At 50.6% G+C, this 23,699-nt stretch overlaps 2 protein-coding genes across 8 annotated transcripts in view; one reads left to right on the top strand and one right to left on the bottom strand.

Moving 5' to 3' along the window:
- The window catches only part of LOC134381979 (core histone macro-H2A.2), a 57,483-nt gene extending 53,459 nt beyond the window's left edge, over positions 1–4,024 (top strand). The window contains exons 8-9 of the mRNA XM_063101965.1: positions 1,903–2,077; positions 3,720–4,024. Of these exons, the coding sequence (XP_062958035.1) occupies positions 1,903–2,077; positions 3,720–3,885 (341 nt within the window). The 3' untranslated portion in view covers positions 3,886–4,024. The remainder of the gene's footprint in view (positions 1–1,902; positions 2,078–3,719) is intronic.
- AIFM2 (apoptosis inducing factor mitochondria associated 2) lies at positions 1,165–22,444 on the bottom strand. 7 transcript variants are annotated; one of them, XR_010024038.1, is made up of 10 exons: positions 22,158–22,444; positions 15,348–15,541; positions 14,847–14,962; positions 12,790–12,909; positions 12,217–12,309; positions 9,219–9,327; positions 8,059–8,211; positions 6,693–6,896; positions 6,156–6,381; positions 1,165–4,138 (listed from the first exon to the last, which is right to left on the bottom strand). XR_010024038.1 is itself a non-coding variant. In XM_063101958.1 (9 exons), exons 2-9 carry the CDS (start codon positions 15,523–15,525, stop codon positions 6,230–6,232), a joined length of 1,125 nt encoding a protein of 374 aa, XP_062958028.1. In that variant the 5' UTR covers positions 15,526–15,541; positions 22,158–22,444; the 3' UTR covers positions 6,038–6,229. The 7 variants fall into 7 exon arrangements, 6 of the variants coding, with proteins under 6 accessions (XP_062958028.1, XP_062958031.1, XP_062958033.1 ...); XM_063101958.1 differs by lacking the exon at positions 1,165–4,138 and having other exon boundaries at positions 6,038–6,381; XM_063101961.1 differs by lacking the exon at positions 1,165–4,138 and having other exon boundaries at positions 6,038–6,381; positions 15,348–15,538.
- Between the last annotated feature and the right edge of the window lie 1,255 nt (positions 22,445–23,699).

The following is a 23,699-nucleotide window of genomic DNA, read 5'->3' as shown; positions in this document are numbered from 1 at the left end:
TATACATAAAATAAATTAGCCATAGTTGTGAAGAGTCTAACTCTCCAGCAAGGATAGCAGTAAGGGCCTTAGGAAAATCGCCCCAAGCAGGTGGGACCAATCCCCAGCGTCCTGGAATTTCTAAGAACAGCCCTGAACTCTGGGGCATCATTGTGCAGGCCATAGAGGGACATCCTGCTTCTGATGCACAAATATACATGGTCATAGAGTCAGCCACATGGCTGTGTGATGCCCGCTGCCTCACTAGTACTTTGTTGACTGATCCTGGCACTTAATCGCTCATGTTTGATTGTATTCAGCACTCGGCTAGGCATGGGAAGGCAAGGAGCTTACAGCCTTACCTGACTAAGGGGTTCCTTGGATTTACTCTCCAACCACCCTTCTGATCATGTGCAGTCATAGCTGCTCTAACACTGTGAACATTGCTAGGAAACACTTCCCATAAAATAAGTGGGCATCATATAAATCTTTCAAACCAACCCCCCACACAGCTCCATAACAGGGCAGACACATTTATTTTACAAACAGTGCCCCTTAGTGGCCATGGTCTGGCCACTCCGGGAGGGCCAGAGATCCCAACTACACCAGTTCCTGGAGTGGCACAGCCAGCCAGCTCCGCCAGGCAGGTGGCTTAGGGGCAAGCAGCCTGTGGCTGCAGCTGCCGCTGCCCCAAGGGGCCTAAGCCTGGCCAGGGCATCAGACAGAACTGTTCCTCTGGGGATCAATGGCCGCAGGGACTTCTCTCAAGCTTCTCAGCAGCCATAGTGTTTATCACAGTGCTGCCACTGATGGGAACTGTTTGGGGCAGTAAAAAGTAAAATAAAGGAAGATGACTGAAATTGTGAGACGAGGCTGGCATAATCCAATTTCATAACCTGTTTTTGAACCCCTGCAATGCAGGGTATGTAAAGATGATCAAAATACAATCCCAGTCCAAGGAAGTGTACAATCATGTTCGGCAGTTCTCACCTCATGGGGGTCCTAAGATCACATAAGCACAGGCCCTGCACCAGGCCTACCATGTCAGGATCTCTGGGCGGGGTCCAGACATGTCCATTCTTAAAAAGCCATTGTATTAAAAAAAAAAAAAAAAAAAAAAAAAGCCATTGTATTCATTTCCTATTCCTGCCATAACAAATTACCACAAACTTAGTGGCTTCAAACAACACAAATTTATTCTCTTATAGTTCTGGCAGTCAGAAGTCCACAGTGGGTTTGAAGGAGCTAAAATGAAAGTGCCGGCAGGGCTGATTCCTTCTGGAGGCTCGGGGCAGAATCCCTTCCCTGCCTTTTCCAGCTTCCGGGCTGCGACATCCCCTGGTTCCTGGCCGCATCACTCCAATCTCTGCTCCCATCGTCACTTTGCCTTCTCCTGCCTCTGACCTTCTTGTCTCCTAAGAACTTATGTGATCACATTTAGGTCTCACCTAGATAATCCATGACAATCTCCCATCTCAAGATCCTTAAATTAATCATATCTGCATCCCTTTTGCCATATGAGGTAACACCCACAGATTTCAGAGTATTTGGGGGAGGCTGTTACTCAGCCTATCATAGCTGCCAGAGATGATTTCCATGTGTTCCTTTGACTAGGAACCATCACGAATAGGCAGCCTAATCCAGGGACTAGTCAGTAGACCATGTGAAAAATACATCCTGTCAAATCAGCATTAAACGCTTTTATCCGGACCTTGGGCTGACTACCCAAAGCCATTTTGACACCGCCCCTGCTCTCTGGCAAACGTGGTCCTCATGGGAAGCACGAACGTTTGCATCCATCTTCTCTGTCACTTGCTTGTGCCCCTCGGATTTAACAGGTAGATCCATGAGGTTCGGCCTGACCCCCGGCTTAAGGGGAAGACTCAGGAAATAACCTGCAGCATTTCTTTCTCCCATTCCCAGCCGCCGTCAGCCAATCCAGTGGACTTGCAGCCAAATTTGTCATCCACTGTCACATCCCTCAGTGGGGCTCCGACAAATGTGAAGAACAGCTTGAAGAGACCATCAAAAACTGCCTGTCGGCGGCAGAGGACAAAAAGCTCAAATCTGTCGCGTTCCCTCCTTTCCCCAGTGGCAGGTAAGATGCAGTTCTCCTGAGCTGATTCTTCCAGCCTTTTCCCTGGGAACCAGCTGCTCCCCACTGATCCCCATCTGATCTGGCCATTCCAGAAGACACAGCCAAGGGCTGCCAGCACAGCCTAGAATGTTTACCAAGTGATAGAGCAATGAACCCAGTTTCCAGCCTTTGCAACACACAGATAAATGGGCCCACGGGCTCACAGGGCATCAGGTCTCCCATGTGTGGGGCCAGCTCCCCTGCTTCTTTGATGTAAAGCCAGAGAGAAAGGCAGCTTCAGGGGAGGAGGGGGAGGCAGAGGCAAGGTGGCATGTTATTGGGAGCCTGCCCTGTTCAAAGCCCACATTCCCACCAGCTATCCGTGTCCAGAACACATGATCAGAAAAGCCCATACTCCAAGTGCAGTCCATGGATCCATAGCAGTGACATCCCTGCTGGCATGCAGAATCTCAGGCCCTACCCCAGACCTCCTGTTCAGAATCCCTAGGGAGATTCCTGTGCTGTGCTGGGAGACAGCAGAGCCAGGTTGAGGCTTTGACCAGTACACCCAGAGAAGTGAAAGGCTCTCGTCACGGGCCCCCTTAAAAGGGAGCTAGGAGAAATGACTGTGTTCATTGTCACATGCCCCAGAGGGCATCAGTTCAGGTAAGCAAGGAGGATGTCTGCTCTGGCATGCAGCACTTCTTCTCCCCGCATGCTCCTGGCCAAGCAACTTACTGCTTTACTTTTGAATACCTTCTCATCTTCAGAGCTGCTCCTCTATAACACAGATATGATTTGTAGCTGTGTCATGGGAAGGCTAAGGGGGAAATAATGAGGCCTGGGTCCCTGCTATGATCATATCTCAACCTAAGTACATGGTGCTGGGCCTCCACAGTCCAGGCCAATGCCTGGCAGGATGAATTCTTCTATTGGCGGGACCATGGGCAGTGCTATGTTGTGCTAGAACACTACATACATGTGAGTCAGAATTCATATTAGGCAGGCCCAGCCTGGACCTTCCTCAGGGATCTTGACCCCAAATGACCACTGTAGCTATGTCCCCAGAGGCTGGTGCCATGGCCCAACTGGCAGCCAGCACTATCAGTGACTCCCTAGTACTTCAGGCCTTTAGCAATCTTTCACCAACCCGGTCCTGCCTAGAGTCACAGCTGCCAAAATCACATTGGCATGTCTATATGAGATAATGAGAGCAATATTAAGTGCATGAAAAAGTAATTACGAAGGCGAGCTTTTGAGCATACATTTTTGCCCCCGAATAAACAATCTGATTAGCATGTAGCCAGTTTTGAGGGAGCTAATAAAACCTATATTTGCTTTTTGGAAGACCAGGTATTTTTAATGCTAAATTGCTAGCGTTTTTTAAAGCCAAGCTCAACTTGAGTCAGGCGACATAGAGTCAAATACATGGCATTCCTCACCTGCCAGCCCTGTGACCCTGGCTGAAGTCATTGTCCCTCTCTGAGTCAGGTTGGTACCTATAAAGTGCCTCCTCCCCAGCTATCCCTTTTGACTAGGGACCAGCCCTGTGTGTGGTAAGCTATAAGAAGGGACCACATCGTCCTCCCAGGCTGCTGGGAGAGTTACTCCAGTGGGTCCCGGAGACCGAAATGATGTTGGCTCTTCTCTTGCTTTGGCACAGAAACTGCTTTCCCAAACAGACGGCAGCCCAGGTGACCCTCAAAGCAATCTCGTCCCACTTCGACGACTCGAGTGCATCCTCGCTGAAGAACGTGTACTTCCTGCTCTTTGACAGCGAGAGCATCGGCATCTACGTGCAGGAGATGGCCAAGCTCGACACCAAGTAGCTGCTGCGCTTCCCAGCAGGGACCACCGGAGGATTAGAGTCACCAGAGTGGGGTTTTATTTTTTAAAAGGAGAGAGGAAGGGTGCGGCAGGGGAGTTGCAAGGGCTGGAAGGGCAGCAGGCGGTGGAGGCAGCGGGAGCGGGTGCTGCCTGGAAGGAGCCCTCTGCGTTTGCTCCTCGGAAAGAGCCTCAGTCGTAATTAACCAGGTCTCCACGCAGGGGTTCTTTCCATGTTTCCTTCCTGTTGTTTTAGAACTTTTTAAAAAAAAAAAACAGACCTCGTTTTAGATTTATAGCATTGACTTTTACACACACTCACAAAAAAATCCTTTCAAAATCCTTAAATCTTCTGTTCCTCCTTTTTCCAAGGGAAGAGGACATAAAAGTGACTCGGGCTTTGTTGGTTTTCTGCATTCCATGGAGAGAAGAAAATGGGAAAGACATTTCACTGGTGCTTTTCTCTTTTGTTTAGTGCCCCCCACCCCCACCCCCATAATATCTGTAACTACTCCTAAAGAGTTTTTGCTTCAGGCTTTTTTTTTGTTTCATTTTGTTTTTTAAAGAAAAAAAAAAATGAAAGGAAAAAATAAAAGATCCAGTGTCTTTCTTATAACATTCTTTTATTGCAATATTTCCTCAGTTTAGAGAACTGTATCCCCACGGGTGGATACTTCTAGATTGTTACCGGAGTAAATAGAACAAGGCCTGTCACTAACTGGCTGAGATTCCCACCATGCTAGGCCCCAGGTCAGACAGCAGCAGGGCCCACTTCTGGAAAGGGTGAGCTTGCTGGCCACGGTCCACAAGAATACCTTGGATGAAGCCACAGGTGGGGAGCCGTCCTCTGGGAGGGAGGCACATGTCTCACTTGGGCCTGGGCTACAAGATGGAACAGACCCAGGGCCACAGTCCAAACGGGCTGTGCTGAGAACCCCAATGAGGCTGGTGTCCCAGAGACTCTGTCCGAGTACCCAGAGGCCACCATCAAAAGTGAGCAGAGGAGGAGCACAGCAAGGAGAGTCAGGGCCTGAATATATCCAGATGATCTCATCAGCCACTTCTGCCATGGAGACTTCACTTAGTGGTCCAAAATGGACTCCTCCCTATTAGAAGATCTCTCCTAAGGCCGGCCCGTGGCTCACTCGGTAGAGTGCGGTGCTGATAACACCAAGGCCACGGGTTCGGATCCTATATAGGGATGGCCAGTTTGCTCACTGGATGAGCGTGGTGCTGACAACACCAAGCCAAGGGTTGAGATCCCCTTACCGGTCATCTTTTAAAAAAAAAAAAAAAAAAGAAGATCTCTCCTAAATAGAGGAGTCATTTATGTACCTTAACATAGTCAGTGGCTGATATCATTGCCACATGCCTGGGCCTCCTGACAAGTGACACAGGGTGGCCAGGAAACCAGAAGCACAAACCCACAAAGTCCCTCAGGGTCCCCCTCCCCACCCCCAGCATCAGCTGGAGTTTTGTCACTTACAAATTTGCCCATAACGGTAACCTAGTAATACACTGGGGTCACCTGCTGAACGCCCCTCTGTTCCCTGAAGGTTACCACATGGCACCCACCAAAGGGTCACATCATCTCTTCTGCATTTCCTGAAACTCCTCCATGGCTGGCAGATGAGGCTTGGCCATAACCCCTGCTAGCTTTGTAAAAACTCACTCTGAGTTAACCTGGATGGAAATTTTGTCTCTTTCTTCTTAAATATAACCTGTGGTCTATAGTCAGGATCTAAAAATGGAAATATGAAAAGGTTCACGAAGATTAAGTTAGGGAACTTAGACTTCTAACAACCTGGTTGTTGCAGGATGTATGGGTTTTCCCACCCCTGATGTGATGGGAGAGGTTTGGGGTACAGGTCATCATGCCCTGCCAGCTCCCCTTCCTTAGCAGGTCTCTCTCTGTGCAGGCTCTCTTTCCTGCCCTCACAGACAGGATGCTGGCCAGCAGGAGCCCAGCTCTGCCCTCTTCTGAGAGATCTGAATGCCACACACACACACCCACACACACGTGTGCACAGCCAAGAGGAGCCTGGGGCACAGAATGCTGGCTGTGCCTGCCCCAAGGAATTCCAGCCAGCACAAGTGGGCCATTTGGCAAGTACAGCTACAAGCAGACCTTTGAAACCCAGAAAGAATCCTCTAGGGAGTATCTTGTTTTTTAATGCCTCTCCCTCTCCCATTTCTAGTTTTACACATGTGTTTCCCGTCAGTATATCATTGGCATCTCACTCCAGAAAAAGAGCTTTTGCCCTTCAGTACTTGCCAGGTGGGCATCCTTTGTCAAGCGGTCTATTCTCCTGGCTGCAGCGGTGCCTCGTATCCCACCTGGCCTCCCCATCAGGGTGGGGACTGCCCCATGGTTTTCCAGCTTTTAGAGACGAACAGGTGCCGGCTCTTGACCAGCCGAACCATGAGCCGACCCACATAGTAGCCACTGATCTGGCCCACGCCATCATTTCTCCCCATGGACAGGAGGAACGTCAGTGCACCTGTGGAGCAAAGACACGCGCGCAAACCAGAGTCCTGCTTAACGATCGTGCGCCTACACCTCCCAGAGTGCAAACCCTTGCTGGACACAGAGCAGGGAAATGTGTGAGAATTTTAGGAAGGTGGGTGAATTTTTTTTTTCTTTTTTTAATATGTTATTTGTCCTGATTTATTTTTAAAGAGCTCTAGAGAGATGTTTCTTTCACCCGCTTTGAAACTTTGTTCAAGTGGTCGGTCATCTGATAGCCCAAAAAGGCCTCCCCCATGTCTAACCCCAATTCTCTTGAAACTGAAATACACAGGCTTCCCCTACCTGGCTTGTAGGCCTTGAGGGGCCTCTGTTTCACAGAGTTGACAATGTTGGCCACAGCTACATTGGCATGGAGGCCGGCATGATAGGCCATCTTGGGCTCCTTCACATTGGCACAGTCTCCGATGGCGTAAACATTGCTGTAACCCTCCACCTGGAGGTGCTCATTCACCCTCAGAGCACCATTGCTGGCCAGTCTGCTCTCTGCTGGGCAAACAACACCAAAACCAAGACACTGAGCTGCCATGCTAGGCAGCCACCAACACGGTGAGAGCAATGTCTAGCTGCCACGTCAAGTCATCTCCAAAGGCTCGTGCTTAAGGGGCGGTCCTTCCCCCCTATTTTATTCCTGCCCAAAGTCCCCACCTCTGACCTCTTCCTGCAAAGGCAAGGTTACTGATCCCAGGGTGGAATCAGGTCAGAACACCAGCAAGCCTCTTTTTATAAAATGCATATAACTCTTTAAAAATTATAATGATTAGCCAAGTCTTAAATTTCCTTTTGAATGCCATCATTGATCTGATTTTTAAAATAAATGCCAGGCATTAATAAATGTTAAACTGCTTTTGTTAAGGGACTTAGAACTTATTTTTGAAAATACAACATGAGGACAATTAGGAGTTGAAATCTGGGATCTCTGTCCATTATAAGCCCTCAGTCCACCCCCTGCATGGCCTGACTGACTTCTTCTGAGATTGGATAATGACCTCCTTTTGGACACAAGGCATGAGGTCTGTGTTGGGGAAGGTACTCGGGAATAAATGACGGAGACCTGGGGACAGAAAGCAACCACAGAGCCTGGCCACTGAGTCTCCTGCTCACACATAGAGACTTAAACACATGTCAGTCCACCTCCCCCTCCTCCAGTTAGTTAAATAAATGTTGAGCTTTAAGAAATGAGGCCATATTATCGTCCCCACTCCCCAAATGGTTGTTCCAAGTTCAAGTGGCCAAATGTTTGGATCTGGGTTTGGGGAGAGCAGTGCACCTGTGCATAGAGAAAGGCCTGGCCCCAGGCTTCCTCTGCGTCCATGTGAGAAGGAAAGAAACAAAATGGATCTTTCTCCTCTCCCTGAAACCTGTTCCCACATCTTACCCATAGGAGCAGCCCTAATTTCAGAAGATTCTGGTCACCATGGCCACCTTGAGCTAAGCCATCCTTGCAGCTGAGGAAGGCACAGCAAGAGTTTAAACCTGAATTTAAAGTTCAATGCCACAATTCAGAAGTAAGCAAGTGCGCTGCCGGGATGAAGCAGGAAGGCAGGGAGCTGTTGACTCCTGGGAGCGGGTACTGCAGGACGGTCTCAGGGAGCGCTGGAAAGTGAGGAGGTAGCCTGGGGAGGCGGCCATGGCTCGGCCACCTGCTTACCAAATGCACCGCGGTAGGCAGAGCTGTTGATCTTGACACCGTTGCAGAGAATCACCAGGTTGGCGGCCACCTCCGTGCCTTTGTCAGTCAGCACTTTGATGTACTCTCGATACTCACTGAGAGGCAGCTCCTCCAGGTTGCTCACCCGCTCACCTGCCAAGAGGGTTCCATGACCAGGAGGTTGGCAGAGGGTGGCTACCTCACTGAGGCTGGGACCAAAGCCACAGCCGACCCTGCGGAAGGCCCGGACTGCTGTGGCCCAGCGAGGCAATTATTCCACTGCAGACGTACCCCTCTCAGTCCACTCTACTGCTCCGAGAAGCACAGTGTGGACATCTGGCCCCAAGGGATCCAACTGGAGGAAAGTTCCAAGAAGCCACTGAAGGGAAGGGGAGCTGAGTTTCCCAAGAAGTTCTGGGAAAAGCTATTCAAAGCTATTCAACAGAAGACCTCAAACACGCCTCTGAATGCCAGCTATACCCTCTTAACTAGGCAGGAGACTGGGTACTCCTCTGACAAAGGACAAAGCCAGAGAAGACAGAGAAGCCAGCTCACCATCCTCACGGCCCAAAGCAGAGGTGGTAAGAGTCCTCCCCACCCAGCTACCAAATGGAGGCTGTGATAGCCATGAGAGAAGCTCCCAGAGCAGACACTTCACTCCCTCCCTGCAAAAATGGGGGGTTGAAGCCCAGAATAGTCAAGTGTGGGGGTCACACCACTGGGATTAGAGCCCCACTCTCTAACATACTGGGTGGTTCCCTTCCGTCCTGCTCAGCACAAAAGCCACACTCCTCACTACTTTCAAAATGCACCAAAAACCTATGCCCTCTACCACAGAGATACCATAATGCAGGGCAAATCCTTTAGTGCACTTTTTAAAAAATGTATTCTGCAAATAGGCACCCCACCATCCGCACTGTGCCCAAAGCAGCAGCAGGACATGGCTGCCTCCGTGGCATGGAAATCCTGTCAGCACTGGGTCCTGCCCGGGGACAGAAACGACCTCTGGCTGGACAGCAAGACTGCTTCCAGGAGCTTCATGCTCAACCCAGGACACAGTGGGAGAGACAGCCCGGGGTGGGCCACGGCACCTTCCTGCTGGAGGCAGTGACACCTCTCACCAGGCCAGGGAGGGGCGGGGGAGGGGACGTCCCACATACTCAGCAGCAGCTGCACACCCTTCCGCAGGAGGATGTCCTTCACTTCCTGCCGGACGCAAGGCAGGAGCTCCTTGTCGGCCAGGGGCACTTGGGAGTGAATGAGAGTGACCTGGGGACAAAAAGACCACAGAGACTGAGAAGGAACCCCTACATCTCCAACTCACAGGAATGCCCAGCTCCTCCCCTACCTCCAGTGAACAGATGAGGAAACTGAGGCCCCAGAGCAGTAATTTGCCCAAAGCCAGAACCAGTAAGTGGCGAGCTGGGCTTGAGCCCACACCTCCTGGTGGACTCTTTTAGCACCAGCCTGCCACCCTGGGCCAGAGGACTGGCAGTACACCAAAGCTCCATGGCCCATGCCTCCCCTAGGGCCACCTTGAGCACTTATAATTATACAATCTGTATAGGAGCCATTGACATTCCAGGTATGAATCAGGCTGTCAGCGTTAAAGCTGGCTCTAAAATTCACACCTCCAGGCAGGTCTACCTGCTGTTGGGGTCATCAGGCGGAAGCGGGAGGCAGCTACAATCGTGTTCAAAGCCTGGGCTGTGAAATCAGACTCCCTGGGCTGAAATCCCATCTCCGACACTCAATCAGACACCTCCCGAAGACTCACTAAGATGGGCATGAGTTCCACTTGCAGGAATGTTGTGATGATGGATGAGAAAATATGTATAAAGTACGTAACTCAGCACAAATTAAGTCCTTAATAAAGGGTGGCTGCTCTTGTTTGTCTAATTGTAAACATATGGTAGTACACTGAGTTATTTGATCTTATTTACTACCTGATAGAGTTTGGACATGTTATCCCTGCCAAAACTCACGTGGAAATCTGATCCCCAATGTAGCAGTGTCAGGAGCTGTTTGAGTCACGGGGATGGATCCCTCATGAATGGATTAATGGTCTCCCTGGGTGCAGGGAGCCTGAGTGACATCTCACTCTATTAGTTCCCGTGAGAGCTGGTTGTTTAAAAGGCCTGGCACCTTCCCCCTCTCTCTCTCTCTTGCTTCCTCTTGCCATGTGATCTGCTTGTACCCGCCAGCTGCCTGCCGCTTTCCACCATGAGTAGAAGCAGCCTGAGGCCCGTGCCAGATGCAGCTGTCCCAGAATCATAAGCCAAATAAACCTCTTTTCCTTATAAATTACCCAGTCTCAGGTATTTCTGTTATAGCAACACAAAATGGACTAATACACTACCTCCAACTGGTCTTTACCCCCGGTGAAATAAGGAGAAATATAAACACTGGTCTCTGCCCCCAGTTTCTTCCACAGAGCTCTTAAAGCCCTTATAAATAGGGGTGCTAGGAAAATCATTTATTCTATTTGGTCTTTTCCCCCAGTTCCTGACACAGTGCTCCTAAGAACTTTGTAACTTCATGAGTGATAGGAGCGTGTGACCCAGAGCTCCTAAATCCCCTGGAATTTCCTGGATAAGAGCATCTTTTTTTCTTAGGAGGTGACTCTTGGTGGGTTCCAGGATGGGGGCTGGTCACGAGAAACACCAGGCCATGATTAGAAGTTGGAACTTTCAGCTCAACACCATCCTCCAGGGATGGGAGAGGGGATGGAGACTGAGTTATATATCATGCCTACGTGAGGAAGCCTCCATAAAAATCCCTCAAGTACAGGGTTCAGAGAGCTTCCAGGTCGGTGAACATGTCCATATGCCACGAGGGTCACGCACCCACCTCCACAGGGACAGGCCTTCCAGACCTCACCCAGGGTACCTCTTCATCTGGCTCTTCATTTGCATCTTTTAAAATATCCTTCGTAATACATCAGTAATAGTAAGTAAACTATTTTCCTAGGTTCTGTGAGTTGCTCCGGCAAATTTTCAAACCCAAAGAAGGGGTCATGGGAACTTCTAATTGGTAGCCAAGTCAGACAGAAGTTTCAACTGGTGTCTGAAGTAAAGACAGTCTCATAGGACTAGGCCCTTAATCTGTGGGGTCTGCGCTAACTCTGGTTAGTGTCAGAATTAAATTGAATTATAGGACACCCAGCTGGTGTTGGAGAACTGACCAGTGTGGGGAAAAACCCACACATCTGGTCACAGAAGTGTTGACTGAGTGTTCAGAAAAAAGTTTGGTTTTTCCCTATATGGCCCTCATAAATCAAAATGAATAAATTACATCTATCATTCATAATAATTTCCAACAATTTGTCAGAGAATAGCCATATGAATATAAATTAACTCATATTGATTATTCTTTTCAAAACCAACCTGCCTATCCTTAGGGAAAAAAGAACCATCCACAGGCTTGTGGGGCTCTCAGAAGCTGAGCTAGCATGGGCCTTAAGCACGCTCTTGCCTAGAGGCCCTGTAATTACAAGCATCACTCAGGCCTGGCCAGCGTGCCAAGGTGTTCTCTTTCTCTCCAGGCACCAGACAAGTTCTCGATCTCTCCAGCATTAGAAGGGAACAGGGCAGGCTGATGCCACCCTCCCATGGGCAGAGGCCAGTGCTGGCCAGTTACTCCCCAGCGTGGGTAGTCAAGGGCCACACCGCAGGCTCCCCCACTGCCACAGGGCATGGACCACAGTGTGGCTGTTCCAGGGTAAGGACTACTGTAGCAGGCAAAGGGACCAAAAAGCCAACTGAAGTGTCTTTGTCCAAGCTGGCTGTCAACAAGAAAAGATTATCAAAGTCTGTATTTATATCACAAAGACCTGAATTCTGAAGGGGACACGGGAGTTCAACTTTTGTAAGGTATCTCCCCTGGGCATGATGCTGCTGGTTAGACCAGAGGGCAGGACCTCTTGCTGAATGAGGACACACCCAGAGCAGCTCCATAATGTCAGGTGCTGTGGGATCCTAGCTGTCTGGGGAAAATTCCCTGCAGAATCGCACTTTAGCACAAGATGAGAAACACACACTCCTGGTTTATGTGAGTGGAGCTGCAGCCTTCCAGGCCCTGAGCAAATTCCTGATGTTCCTTAGACAATGCAGAAAGAAGCTGACTGCTTAGAGTCCAAAGCTAAGGCAGCCTGCCCACCTCTTTCTCGGGATATTCTGTTTTAATCTCTGCAGCCATCTCCACTCCCGCGGAGCCTCCTCCCACCACCACGATGAACTGCGAGCGCTGGACCTGGAAGAGGAAACGAAACACACACGTCCACAACCACCCCTGCCTGGTCTTCAGCCTACCGGGAGGGTGCCTCAGCCAAAGATGGGCTGAGAACCCTCCCCAAATCAGGTTCAAATGTGCTTCCTCCTACCTGCCTCGCAGGATGGCTGTGAAAACTGACTGAGATCACAGATCTAAGCCTGCTCTACACACTGGGAAGCGCTGCACCAAAGGGAGGGGATGTGAGCATGCAAAGCCCCACAGAGCCTAATCGGGGGCACACCAAGTGCAACATGGGCAGGTCTAGGGTGCTCAGGCACAGGCTCCAGAGACAGGCCCAAGCTCTTCTCCCTAATAACTCTTCCTAATAACTCTCCAACTCTACAGCTGCGTGACAGCAGCTCTGAAGCCCTCCCTGGCCTCCCTGATGCAGCCCCAGGCGTCAGCACAGCTGTCCTCAGGTCTGCCTCACCGCCTGGCACCTGCCAGCAGACAGCTCACCTGCTGCACCATGTCCTCATAGGCCTGGATGGCGGCCTGCTGGCTGGAAACCTCATTAAATTTGCCCGGGAAGGGTCCGGTGCTGCCTGTGGCCAGGATAAGATGTGAGAAGGGCAAGGCCTGTGAGGAACAAGAAAAAGAAAGATGAGGGCAGGACAGGGCGGCAGAGGACTGGGCTTCTGCATCCAACACCAGGCGCTCACCGGCCAAGGAGCACCAGGCAGAGGAGGCCCTCTGGACACACCGAGGCAGCCCTCAGTTGAGGGGAGCAAAATCGCCAAACTGGCTGGGCCAAGGGATAGCACTAGAAGCGGGGGGAGCATCTCAGGAAGCAGATTTCACCAGCACCATCCAGCTTGGAAACAGGAGAGCTGAGCTCCCGCAGCAGGAGGCAGGTCAGCAAGAAACAGAGGCTCACGGGGAAGAAGAGCATTCTAGCTTCCAACGCGGAGTTAGGTGACAGGCCCCACTCCTACCCTCACCAAAGAAAAAAAGAAAGAAAGAAAGGAAAGGAAATCATGTTTGTAGCCTAAATATATAAAGTTGACAAAAACAACCTGCTCCAATGGGAGGGTCAGCCCCCAGGTCCCCCTTAGAGCCCCTAGATGCCCTTATGGACACTTCCAGGGCTCTGAAAAGCATGGCCCAAAACCTCAGGACTAGGAGACATTCGGTAATCTTTCCAGCCAGGAGATTCTGCAGCCCTAAAAGTAACTTACAGACAATTGATTCACACTAAATCACATACTCATTGAGCAGAGGAATTGTCTCCTTTTTTAATCCCCCCTTAGCATCAAGTACTGAGTCGGGGGCTGTGCTGGAGGGGACCCTCCATCCAGTGCGTGGGCTGGTGGCAGCTCATTGATGGAGCTCAAGTTATTGCAGGTATATACCAGGCACCGAGCTACATACACCAGGGTAAGGAGTACCAAGACAAGGGAAGGGAAGCCTCTGCCCTCAGTGACTTCCCAATCCAGGGGATGTGGGATCATGTTTGTGCCTAACTGTTGATTCTAGACAGTGAGGAAGGCCCCCTCTGGGCCAGCCAGACCTGGGATTCATTTGGGACACTGGCATTCAGAGCATAGGCTCTGGGGTGACATTGCCTGGGTTCAAATCCTGGCTTTGTCGCTTGCCAGCTGTGGGATCTCAGGCAAGCCACTCTGTAAAACCTACCTCATAGAGTCACGGTGATCATTATATGAGATTTATGTAAAGGCTTGGGACAGTGTCTGGCATACAGGAAAGACTCAAGAAATATGTATCACCATGTTCTTGTGGTTGCTATGGTTGTTGGAGTGAGCAAGACTGAAGCCATGTTAGGACCTAAAACCACATGGGTTCTAAAAGATGTTAAAAGGACACAGTTTTTTCCTTGGCATGCATTTCTTTGAGTGCCCTGTTTTCCCATGTTTATTTGCTATTTTGAACTTTGGGTATGGGGCAAGATGACATTATTTACATGAATGTAACATTGTTTTCCAGCCAGCCTGGAGTTGCAGACTTACGCGTACTATCCAGACCCTGGGAAACCAAGGAAGACATCAGTAAAGCTATGCTGATCCCACCCCTCCAGCAGGACCCTGAGATAAGAGCACGAACAGGAGCAGAAACCAGACAAAGTCTTGGCAAGACCTTTCACCTGGCTCCTTGCATGGAGACCCCGTGACTCATCTCCCTCTCCCCCCTGCTTTTCACTTCCCAGGTTCCATTCCCTCAGCCCCCTCTTAAAAAACCCCTGAGTAAATCTGAGTCTTGGAGACGGCTTCAGCCTGGCCAGTCTCCTCCAGGTTTACAGGAGGCATGGGTTAGCCTAACATCTCTCCGCAGGTCACTGGTGTTCCTAAATAGAAGCTGACTTCCATTTTCACCATTTGACTTTTGAGTGGTTTGCTTTTGAAAGGGGGCAGGCCCAATAACATGGTCAAGCCTTTGTTTATGAAGAATCTGCTATCCGCCCAGCACCAAATGGGGTTTAGGGGTCCCAGACCCCGCCCAGGTCCCCCAGGGGGCCCCTTGAAGCCAGCTGATGGTCAGGTCAGCCCCACCACGCTCACCTCGCCATCCTGCAGCAGCACTGTCTGGTTCTTCAGGTCTATCCCGACCACCAGGCCCTGCCGGAAGTTGTCCTTGAAGGTCACCGAGTAGGAAATGAATGTCTTCTTGGCAAACCCTGGGGAACAGACACAGAAGAGGTCACAGTGTGGATCTGGGCTGTCCACAGGAAGCCAGAGTAACTCAGAACCTTTTCCTGAGCTGCATACCAACAGGGGCACCCTCCGCCAAAAAGCCGAGCCAGTGAGCATACCTGGGGTACCCACTACCCCCTAAAGGCCAATCTGGGCTTCAGGTCCTGAGAAAAGCTCAGCTCTTACTTCTGGGGCCCCATTACGTAGCTGCTCAACACCAGTGACCTTGAGATTCTCTGGGACTTGTCTAATGGAGGAATTTAGGCACCTTGCCCTGAGTGGAGAAAACCAGCCTTAGCCCTGAAATCATGCCCCACAGTGGTGACAAAACCACTCTCACAAAGACAGCCCCGAAAAGAAGCACATTACCACTCTCCACGGAGGCCCGGAGAGCTGCCACGTTGTGGTGGAAGGAGTCCTTCATGTCCACCAGCACAAAGGGGACATTCAGCGCCTGCAGCTGGCTGGCGGCTGCAATCCCGCCGAAGCCACCACCCACGATCACCACGTGCAGAGCTCCTGTGTCCACTGATACCTGGGACCCCATCTCAAACCAGGCACTACTGGGATGGGAGAGAAAACCACATCAGAGGCAGGAGGCCGGGAGGGTAGGAGTGGGCCCACGGCAGGAGAGGCCTTGAATGCCGTCAACTGACCTTTTTTAAGTGAAGTAAATCTCTGCCTAATGAAATTCCAATTTTGTAAACTTTGAATTAAATTCAGAAGGAACAAGGTATATCCTGCTTACACCCCAGGCCCCAACTACCCACTTCCCTTCTCCAGAGGCATCCACTGCAACAAAGTTTATATCAATCCTTCCAGAAATATTCTACGCACCTAGAATCATGATTATTTTCTGCACACATTAAACATTCTGCACCTCTTTAAAAACTCAATATATTTCATCAAAGACTTCTGAAGAGGGGAGTAATGTTCACTCAACAACATATATGTATTGACCTCCTACTCTGTGACATGCTTTGCACTGTGGATCCTGTGATTAGACAGACAGATATGGCCCCTGCCTTTATAAAGGCAGAGCTTACAAAGTCAAAGGACCAGGTAGATAACGTGAGAAAGCTGGGCAGGGGTACAACAACAAGAAATGATGGGCACACCTGTGAGGAGCTGACACCACAGGCCACAACTAAAGGAACAAAAAAAATTTCTTAAACACTGCCACCAGATTCTGCTCAGCTCACAGGTCACCAACCCGAGTCCCATGTCTAAGGAGGCCAATTAACAGGTTATGGCAAGCACCCTGCAAAATAGGATGTTGCTGTGGTTTGAATGCATCCCCCAAAAGCATGTATTACAAATTGAATCTCCAATGCAACAGTGCTGGGAGGTGGAACCTAACGGGAGGGGTTTGGGTCATGAAGGCTCCACCCTCATGAATGGATTAGTGCTGTTATAAAAGGGCTTGAGGCTGGGAGTTCCATCTCTTGCTCTCACACCCTCTCTTTTGCTGTCCACCAGGGGATGACGGGCAACAAGGCCCAAACCAGATGCCACCCCTTGATCTTGGACTGCTCAGCCTCCAGAATGATTAGCCAATAAATTTCTGTTCGTCACAAATTGTCCCGTCTGGCATTCTGTTATAGCAGTACTAAATGAACTGAGACAGATATGGTGTGAACTAAGGCCGTGACAGTAGGTGGAGGGGGATCTGTGGTAGGCAGGTCATTCCATTAAAAGGGCCTGGGACACTGGGGTACCTTCCTCAAGAGATGGGGGCAGCAAGAAAGGTCTCTTGATGAGGAAGAGGGTCCGGAGAAATGCTACCGTGCAGACTCCAGTGAGAAGTGAGTGCAGGGCCTCCCAGGGACAGGGGAGCAGTCATCCGAGGAGGGCGTCTGCAGAGGCTGGAAGGCCCGGTCTGCAGGCCAAGCTCATCCCAGGCTCATGCTCACCCATGGACCAGAGCAGCCTGACCAGCTCCCAGCAAACTGATAACAAACCTTGAGTTTGAGTCTCTGAGGAGCTAAAGTTCAAGAACCCTTGGCCCAGAGCTGGAAGCTGAGGATATCAGAGCAAAGGAAAGCACTGGACTGGACGCTGAACTGCTGAGCACAGAGGTGAAATGGGAGAGTAGCAAAGTTGCCTGGGCTCCCCCAGCCAACCTGGGAGGCTGAGAGACAGGGTCACCTGGTGCATCCCAGAGGACAAAGGCTGGCCTGGGAGTGCAGCCTTGTCTCCAGCCCAGCTGAACCCCAGAGAAGTTCGCTTACGATATGTGCCACACTGCCCACCCAAGGAGCAACCTTGACTGCATCTGAGACCTTGAGAGGAGTGGAGAGGTTGGGGGATGCTGGCTCAGGGCTACAGGCAATCATACCACCCCTGGCCTGTGCCAAGCCCTAAGGAGAGGCAGTAACAGACCAGCTGCCAGGGGAGATGCTAAGGAAAGAAGCAAAGTTCACCCTGCACAGAAAGCAGCGAGAGATGCCTGACAGACAGCTGCTGTGGGCTTCAGGGAGAGGGTGGTTAACAGTGGGGGGATGTGTCAGGGTGTCAAGGAAGGAGGAAGTGGACTCAGGTCAACCTTGAAGGACAGCAAGCTGCTGGACGGCTTGGGGCGCAAGTGTGTTCTAGCCCATCTGGAACCATCTTGGGCAGCACTGAAGGCAGCTGGAAGGTCACCTCTCTGTCCTGATTGTCTGTGTGGCCTGGGGCACAACCCCTTCCCTCTCTTCCCTATGATGATAGGAGACTATTAGGCCCAACCAGCTCTGACACCCTGAGATGTCCTTGTCTGCACAGGTTTCTAAGACCTGGTAGCCCCCAAGATGGTCCCCAAATCTTCCCACACAGGCAAAGACAAAATTACTCCAGGACCCCAATTACTGTACTCATTAGTGCTCAAATGCCCACTGCCTATCTTCTCCCCTGGGGGAGAGAGGTACAGAGGGAGAGAGGGTAGATCTGGCACAGGGGATTGGAGGGGATTTAAAGTTGTTTTTCATTGGCCAAATGGTCCCCAACGCATTAAGGCTTAAATATTCTACCCATTTCACAGACGAGGAAACTGAGCCCTGGGCCCCTCATGGGGTCTTCTTCCCAGGAAAAGAGAAAGCCCAGCCACTCCAGGGCAGGCCTGATGGGCAGTGAATTGGCCAAGGAGTTGGGCCCTTGATCCTCCAGCCCGCAGGATCATCAACCTGTTTTCCCAAAGGGCAATCCCTTGCCTCGCCCAACTAGGCACATCCCACGTGAGGCCAAATTGCTTCTTTGGAACTTTCAGTGGGGTCTGGGGCCTGAGCGCACAGCCTGGCCCAGCAGGGGCATGAGGGAGGGGAGGCACTTCCACACTCGGGCTGCCTGACATCCCTCCTGGAATTTGCTCTTTTCATTCCTCTCTCCTCTACTGACCTCTGCCACCCTCACTTGGGGAATGTGGAGGCCAGTGACTCTCCAACAGATCAACCCTTCCTCCTTGGCAGCCCTTTGCCCAATACTCTTGGACATGCTGACTTTCCTTGGCTCTTCCAGTGTTAGTTCTTGCTTGGCCCCTGAGGACAGCCAGACTCCCCTCTGCTTTGCCATGTACAGACACCTAAACTGAGGGCTTGAGCCAGGGAGCTGCATTTCTAGCCACATACCATATAGGTGCTCAAAATGCATGTGTAGAATTAATAGGTATTCAATTAAGTGTTCTAACATAGCAGGAGTGCCAGGCAAGAAACCTCAATCGATGGGAGAATCCATCAATCAACAAAAACCAGCACCAGTGGGAGAACACAGGATAAACTATGATACACCCATACAATGGAATATTCTGTAGCCATTTGCCTTGGGCTGAATGTTCCCCCAAAACTTAATCCACACTGTAACTGTTGAGTGTGGGAAATTCTATTATGGTAACTAAAAGGTGGGGCATTGAAGAGGTTATTAGATTGTGGGATCATGCAGTCGTGAATGGATTAAAAATGGTGGTCATCGGCATAGTTAAGAGGGCTTTAAAAGGAGAATGAATGAGGAGGTTAGTGTCTCTCTCTGCTTCCACCATCTTGCAATGTGAGGGTTCACTGTCACCACCACCAGATATGTTCCTTGGACTTTGGAAACTGTAAGCAACGAATTTCATTTTCTTTATAAATCACCCAGCTCCATGTGTTTTGTTATAAGCAACAGAAACGGACTAATACACCATTCATTTTTTAAAGGGTGAATGTTTTTATGTGAAAAATCTGTCTATGAAAAAGACAGGCGAGGATGGCCAGTTAGCTCAGTTGGTTAGAGCGTGGTGTTGTAACACCAAAGTCAAGGGTTCGGATCCCCATATTGGCCAGCCACCAAACAAAAAAAAGTCAGGCAATAGAACCGCATGCAGAGCCTAACCCCATGTATGTGCAGCAAGATACATGCACCTAGGTACGTATACACACATCCCTGTAGTGATTATAACAGTCAGCAGAATTGCACCTTTACCCATATCTTCAAATTTATGAGGTTTGAGTTTTTCCTGTCTGTCTTGGAAAAAAGTTCAGTAACTTGCCCAAGTTCAATCCTCAACAGACCCAACCTGCTCTCTGAATCAAAATGCTAATAGTGGTCGCAGATGATGTTTTTATTTTCTTCTTTGAGCCTTTTTGTGTTGTTTGAATTTTTTATGTATGTGTCATTTTTACAGAAATAATAAAACTTCAAAAATGTGACAGGACTGTCACCAGCTAGCTTTTTTTTTTTTTTTTTTTTTAAAGATGACCGGTAAAGGGATCTTAACCCTTGACTTGGTGTTGTCAGCACCACAATCTCCCAAGTGAGCCATGGGCTGGCCCTTAGCTTTTTTTTAAATTGAAGTATAATTGACATATAAAATTCTCCTTTTGAAGTGTAAGTTTAGTGGTTTTTAGTACATTCACTAGTTTGAGCAACCATTACAACAATCTAATTCCAGTATATTTGTATCACCCCCAAAATAAGCCCTGTACATATTTGCAGTTATTCTCCATCCCCCCAACCTCAGACCCTGGCAACTAATCTTTCTGTCTCTATAGATTTGCCTATGCTAGATAGTATATGTACATGGAGTTATACAATATGTAGCTTTTGTGTCTGGCTTCTTTCACTTAGCATGTTTTCAAGGTTCGTCCAAGTTGTAGCACATAATATCAGTATTTCATTCCTTTTTATGGATGAATAACAGTCCACTGTATGAATATACCACATTTTGTTGATCCATTCCTCAGTTGATGGACATCTGGGTTGTTTCTACTTTTTGGCTATTGTGAATAACGAATATTTGTTTACAGTACAAGTTTTTGTGTGGACATGTTTTCACTTCTCTTTAGTATATATTGGTGTGGAATTGCTGGGCCATATGGTAACTCTAGGTTTAACTTTTTGAGGAACTGCCAAATCCACCATCTGATTTTGAATTGAACATTGAAGCCGAGGGAGGAAGCACAAAGAATCTTAACTAAATCGGCCTAGATTCAGGAAAGTCAGCCTGAGAGAAGGCCTGAGAAAACAGAACACACCCTAATTGTCCAGCAACTCCTAAGTAATTTCACCTTTGCTCCCTCCAACACACACACACTATCTGGTTTATACTCGAATTTGCTCAGTCAATCCTGTTTTCTCTGTCAAGGAAACCCAGTCTGATCCCAGGGGAAATCTACTGAAAATGATAAAGTTACATTTATGCCAAAGTTGTTGAGAGGCCATGCTTGAGAAGACACACAGCAGGAACCATGTGGGCTCTGATCAAAGCAAGAATGTCACCCCATATTGCTTCATAAAGATTACAAATAAACCATGCTGCTCTTTGAGTCATTACGGCTTACGCCGAGGGTAGATTTCAACACCAGCCCTTTGGATGGAAATGTTTTCAGAGTGGCCATCCTGAATAAAAGGGCCACTAAAGTGTGTCTCAAAGCACCATGAACATCCCTCTCCATCTGGGGCATGGAGAAGGGCAGGTGGCCACCCTCCCTGGACACTAAGGACCGGGCTGAGTGGACATTCCATGGCCTATCCCCCAGGGAACACATGCTGAATGTAATCCAAAAAATCATTTTCTAAAATGGACTCGAAGTCTGAAGAGGGGGCCGCTCTGGGGCAGACGGGTTCTATTGGGTGTCACATACCCTACTGTGCCAAAAACCTAGGTCAAGCAACATGTCCATCCTCCTCAGAGCCAGTTACTTTGTGGTCCCCTTAACACCCCCATGGTCTGCCCACCCCCTGCACCTGGACACTGGCTTTATTTCACTACCAGACAATGACCAGGCTGGCCCTGGAGTATGTCAGCCTGCCCCAGCTCCATCTCCTATGGGTTGGGTAGTCCTGAGCAAGACCCGGCCCTGGCTTGGTGGTTACACGCGGTGCTCCTTGGAGAACTCCTCTCTGGGTGCTGGGGTGAGGGCAGGTGGGATCTGAGAGCTTGGGGTGCTCTCACAGCCTTGCACGCACACACGCTAGAACCTGATACAGGCCTTCGAACATAATTGCAGAGCCTGTAAGGCCCTTCCCAAATTACGTCTGACCTTCTGCCCTGTGCCCTTCCTCGGGCAGGATCATGAACTCCCAAGTGACCTTACCTGCCCACTCTCACCGTAAGTCCCTGGGTCAAAGAGACCCTTGCCAGAGGGAAAGGCCAGCTGTGTTGAGAGGGTGGTGTTGGAAGAGAAGCGCCGACATCACCCACTAAAGCAGTCCCAGGTCGATTGAAGGCGTCCCATTAGTTTAGCCACCGCTGGTCTTTGTCCCCGAGGAACCCCGGGTTTCGGGGAGGGGTCCCGGGGCTAGGGGCATTCAGATGGCCCCAGACACTTTCCTCTTAGAGACAGGTTGTCCCCCTGCCTTCTGATACCAGCAGTCCAGGACCGCTCGGCAGCTTCCACTCAGCGGCGACCTCGGAGCCGCCCAGGATCCCCGCCCCGCGTCCCCTTCTCCCCCAGGTCTCCCCCGGGGACACGTAGCAGGGATTCAGGGGCCGGGCGGGGAGCGTGGAGAGTTTCCTGTGCCCTCCGCCGGGAGTCGGCCTCCCTCCTGTTCCGGGGAGCCGGGTGGCGCAGGCCCGGGCCGTGGATCCTACGCGACGACCATCTCCTCCCACAGCCACCGCTGCCGCGCCCCGACCTCCCGACGCCGCCGCGGCGTGCGACAGGCCCCTGACCCGCGCGCCCCCGTGCCGGTGGCGGCGCGAGAGCCCGCCCGGCGCCGCGACCTCACCTGCCGGCCGCCTCCCGCCGCCGCCGCCGGCCCCAGTCCCTCGCGGGCAGGGAGTGACTCAGCGCCCGCGTCGCCCTCCCGCCCGCGGCGACGCCCCGCCCGCGCGCCCGTCCCGCCTGGGACTCGTCCTTGGCCTGGAGCGAACAGCCTTGAACTTCGAAACAAATGCCCCTGACGCCGATGTCGCCTCCCCGCCCGCCAGCGCCTCCTCCCTGAGCCGTGAGGACTCTGCTCAGTTTCCGCCCGACTTTCTGGAATTCGCCCTGAAAGCCACCGGGACCCGAGACTAGGTGGCCGCGCGACCGAGGGCGCATTACCAAGCTCCTCCTTCGCGCACGTACACTGTAATTCCGCAGTCCCGGCTGAGCGCCTGCTGTATGCCGGCCGCCTTCGTGCAGGTGGCAGTCTGGGGAAAGACAGATGTTAAGCGACACCGAAAAACAAAAAACAAAACAGAACAAAAAACCACCTCAACTCTGGGCGGAGTATGAGGGAAGTGGGCTCTGGACGTGCAAAGACCTCGAGGCAGGACAAAGATGCGGAAGGCAGTGGGTTGCAAGCCACGACCTGGAGGTAGAGTCAAGCGGCTTTGACCAAGCGGTGAAATAAGCCGTCCTCATTTACTTAATGCAAATGTTAGCATTCACCTTAAGAGCTGTGGGAAAGGGGGCTGGTGGGGTAGCTCAGTTAGTTGGAGCAAGGTTTCGTGACACCGAGGTCAAAGGTTCAGATCCCCTTACCAGCCACCCGCCAGGAAAAAAAAAAAAAGGAGAGAGGATAGTTGTGGAAAAGGCGCTGGCCGGTTAGCTCATTTGGTTAGAGCGTGGAACTGATCGAGGGTTCAGAATCATGGCACTAGCCAGCCGGCAAGAAAAAACACAGTTGTGGAAAACATTCAATGAGATCATTTATATGAAGTGTTTTAGCATGCTGCCAGGCTCACAGCAGCGACGAATACACAGTATATAGATATTACAGATTGCAGGCTAGTTTGCCCAAGGCCATGCAGTTCATTGACAGCTTCCCGGCTCCCGGACCAACTCTCTCTCTCTTTTTAAAAAAAGTTATTTATTTATTTATTATTATTATTATTGTTATTGTTATTATTATTATTTTACATTCTAAGATGTTGTTATGGAGCAGTGTGGGAGAGGAGGACAGGGGAAGGGAAGGAGGATAGAGTGGGAGGAGGAGGAAAGGGGGCACATGCTTGAGGCCCATGGCACCCCCTCATTCAGGCAGGGGAGCCCAGAGGGCTTCTGACACTTGCTCCTGCAGGCTGGGCTGGATGCAGACTTAGGGGTGGGTGGTGTGGCTGAGGCCCCCACTGCCCAGGCTAGGGAGCTCAGGATACTCCCAACTCTCTTTTAAATACTGCCCTTCACCTGCCCAGTTTTCATGGACTTGCACATAAGAAGTAGCCATTTCTGTACCTTTTCCAAAAGCTGTGGTAAAAGGCCTTTGCATCCAGTCTCCCTGCTGTAGGGTGCATTGTGATGAATTCCATCTAGAAGATGCTGGTGCCTGGAATCACACTTAGCT

The sequence above is a fragment of the Cynocephalus volans genome, chromosome 7, assembly GCF_027409185.1.
Source record: "Cynocephalus volans isolate mCynVol1 chromosome 7, mCynVol1.pri, whole genome shotgun sequence".
Classification (NCBI taxonomy): Eukaryota; Metazoa; Chordata; class Mammalia; order Dermoptera; family Cynocephalidae; genus Cynocephalus; species Cynocephalus volans.
Note: the sequence above shows the minus strand (reverse complement) of the source record. Positions and strands in the feature narration are given on the sequence as shown.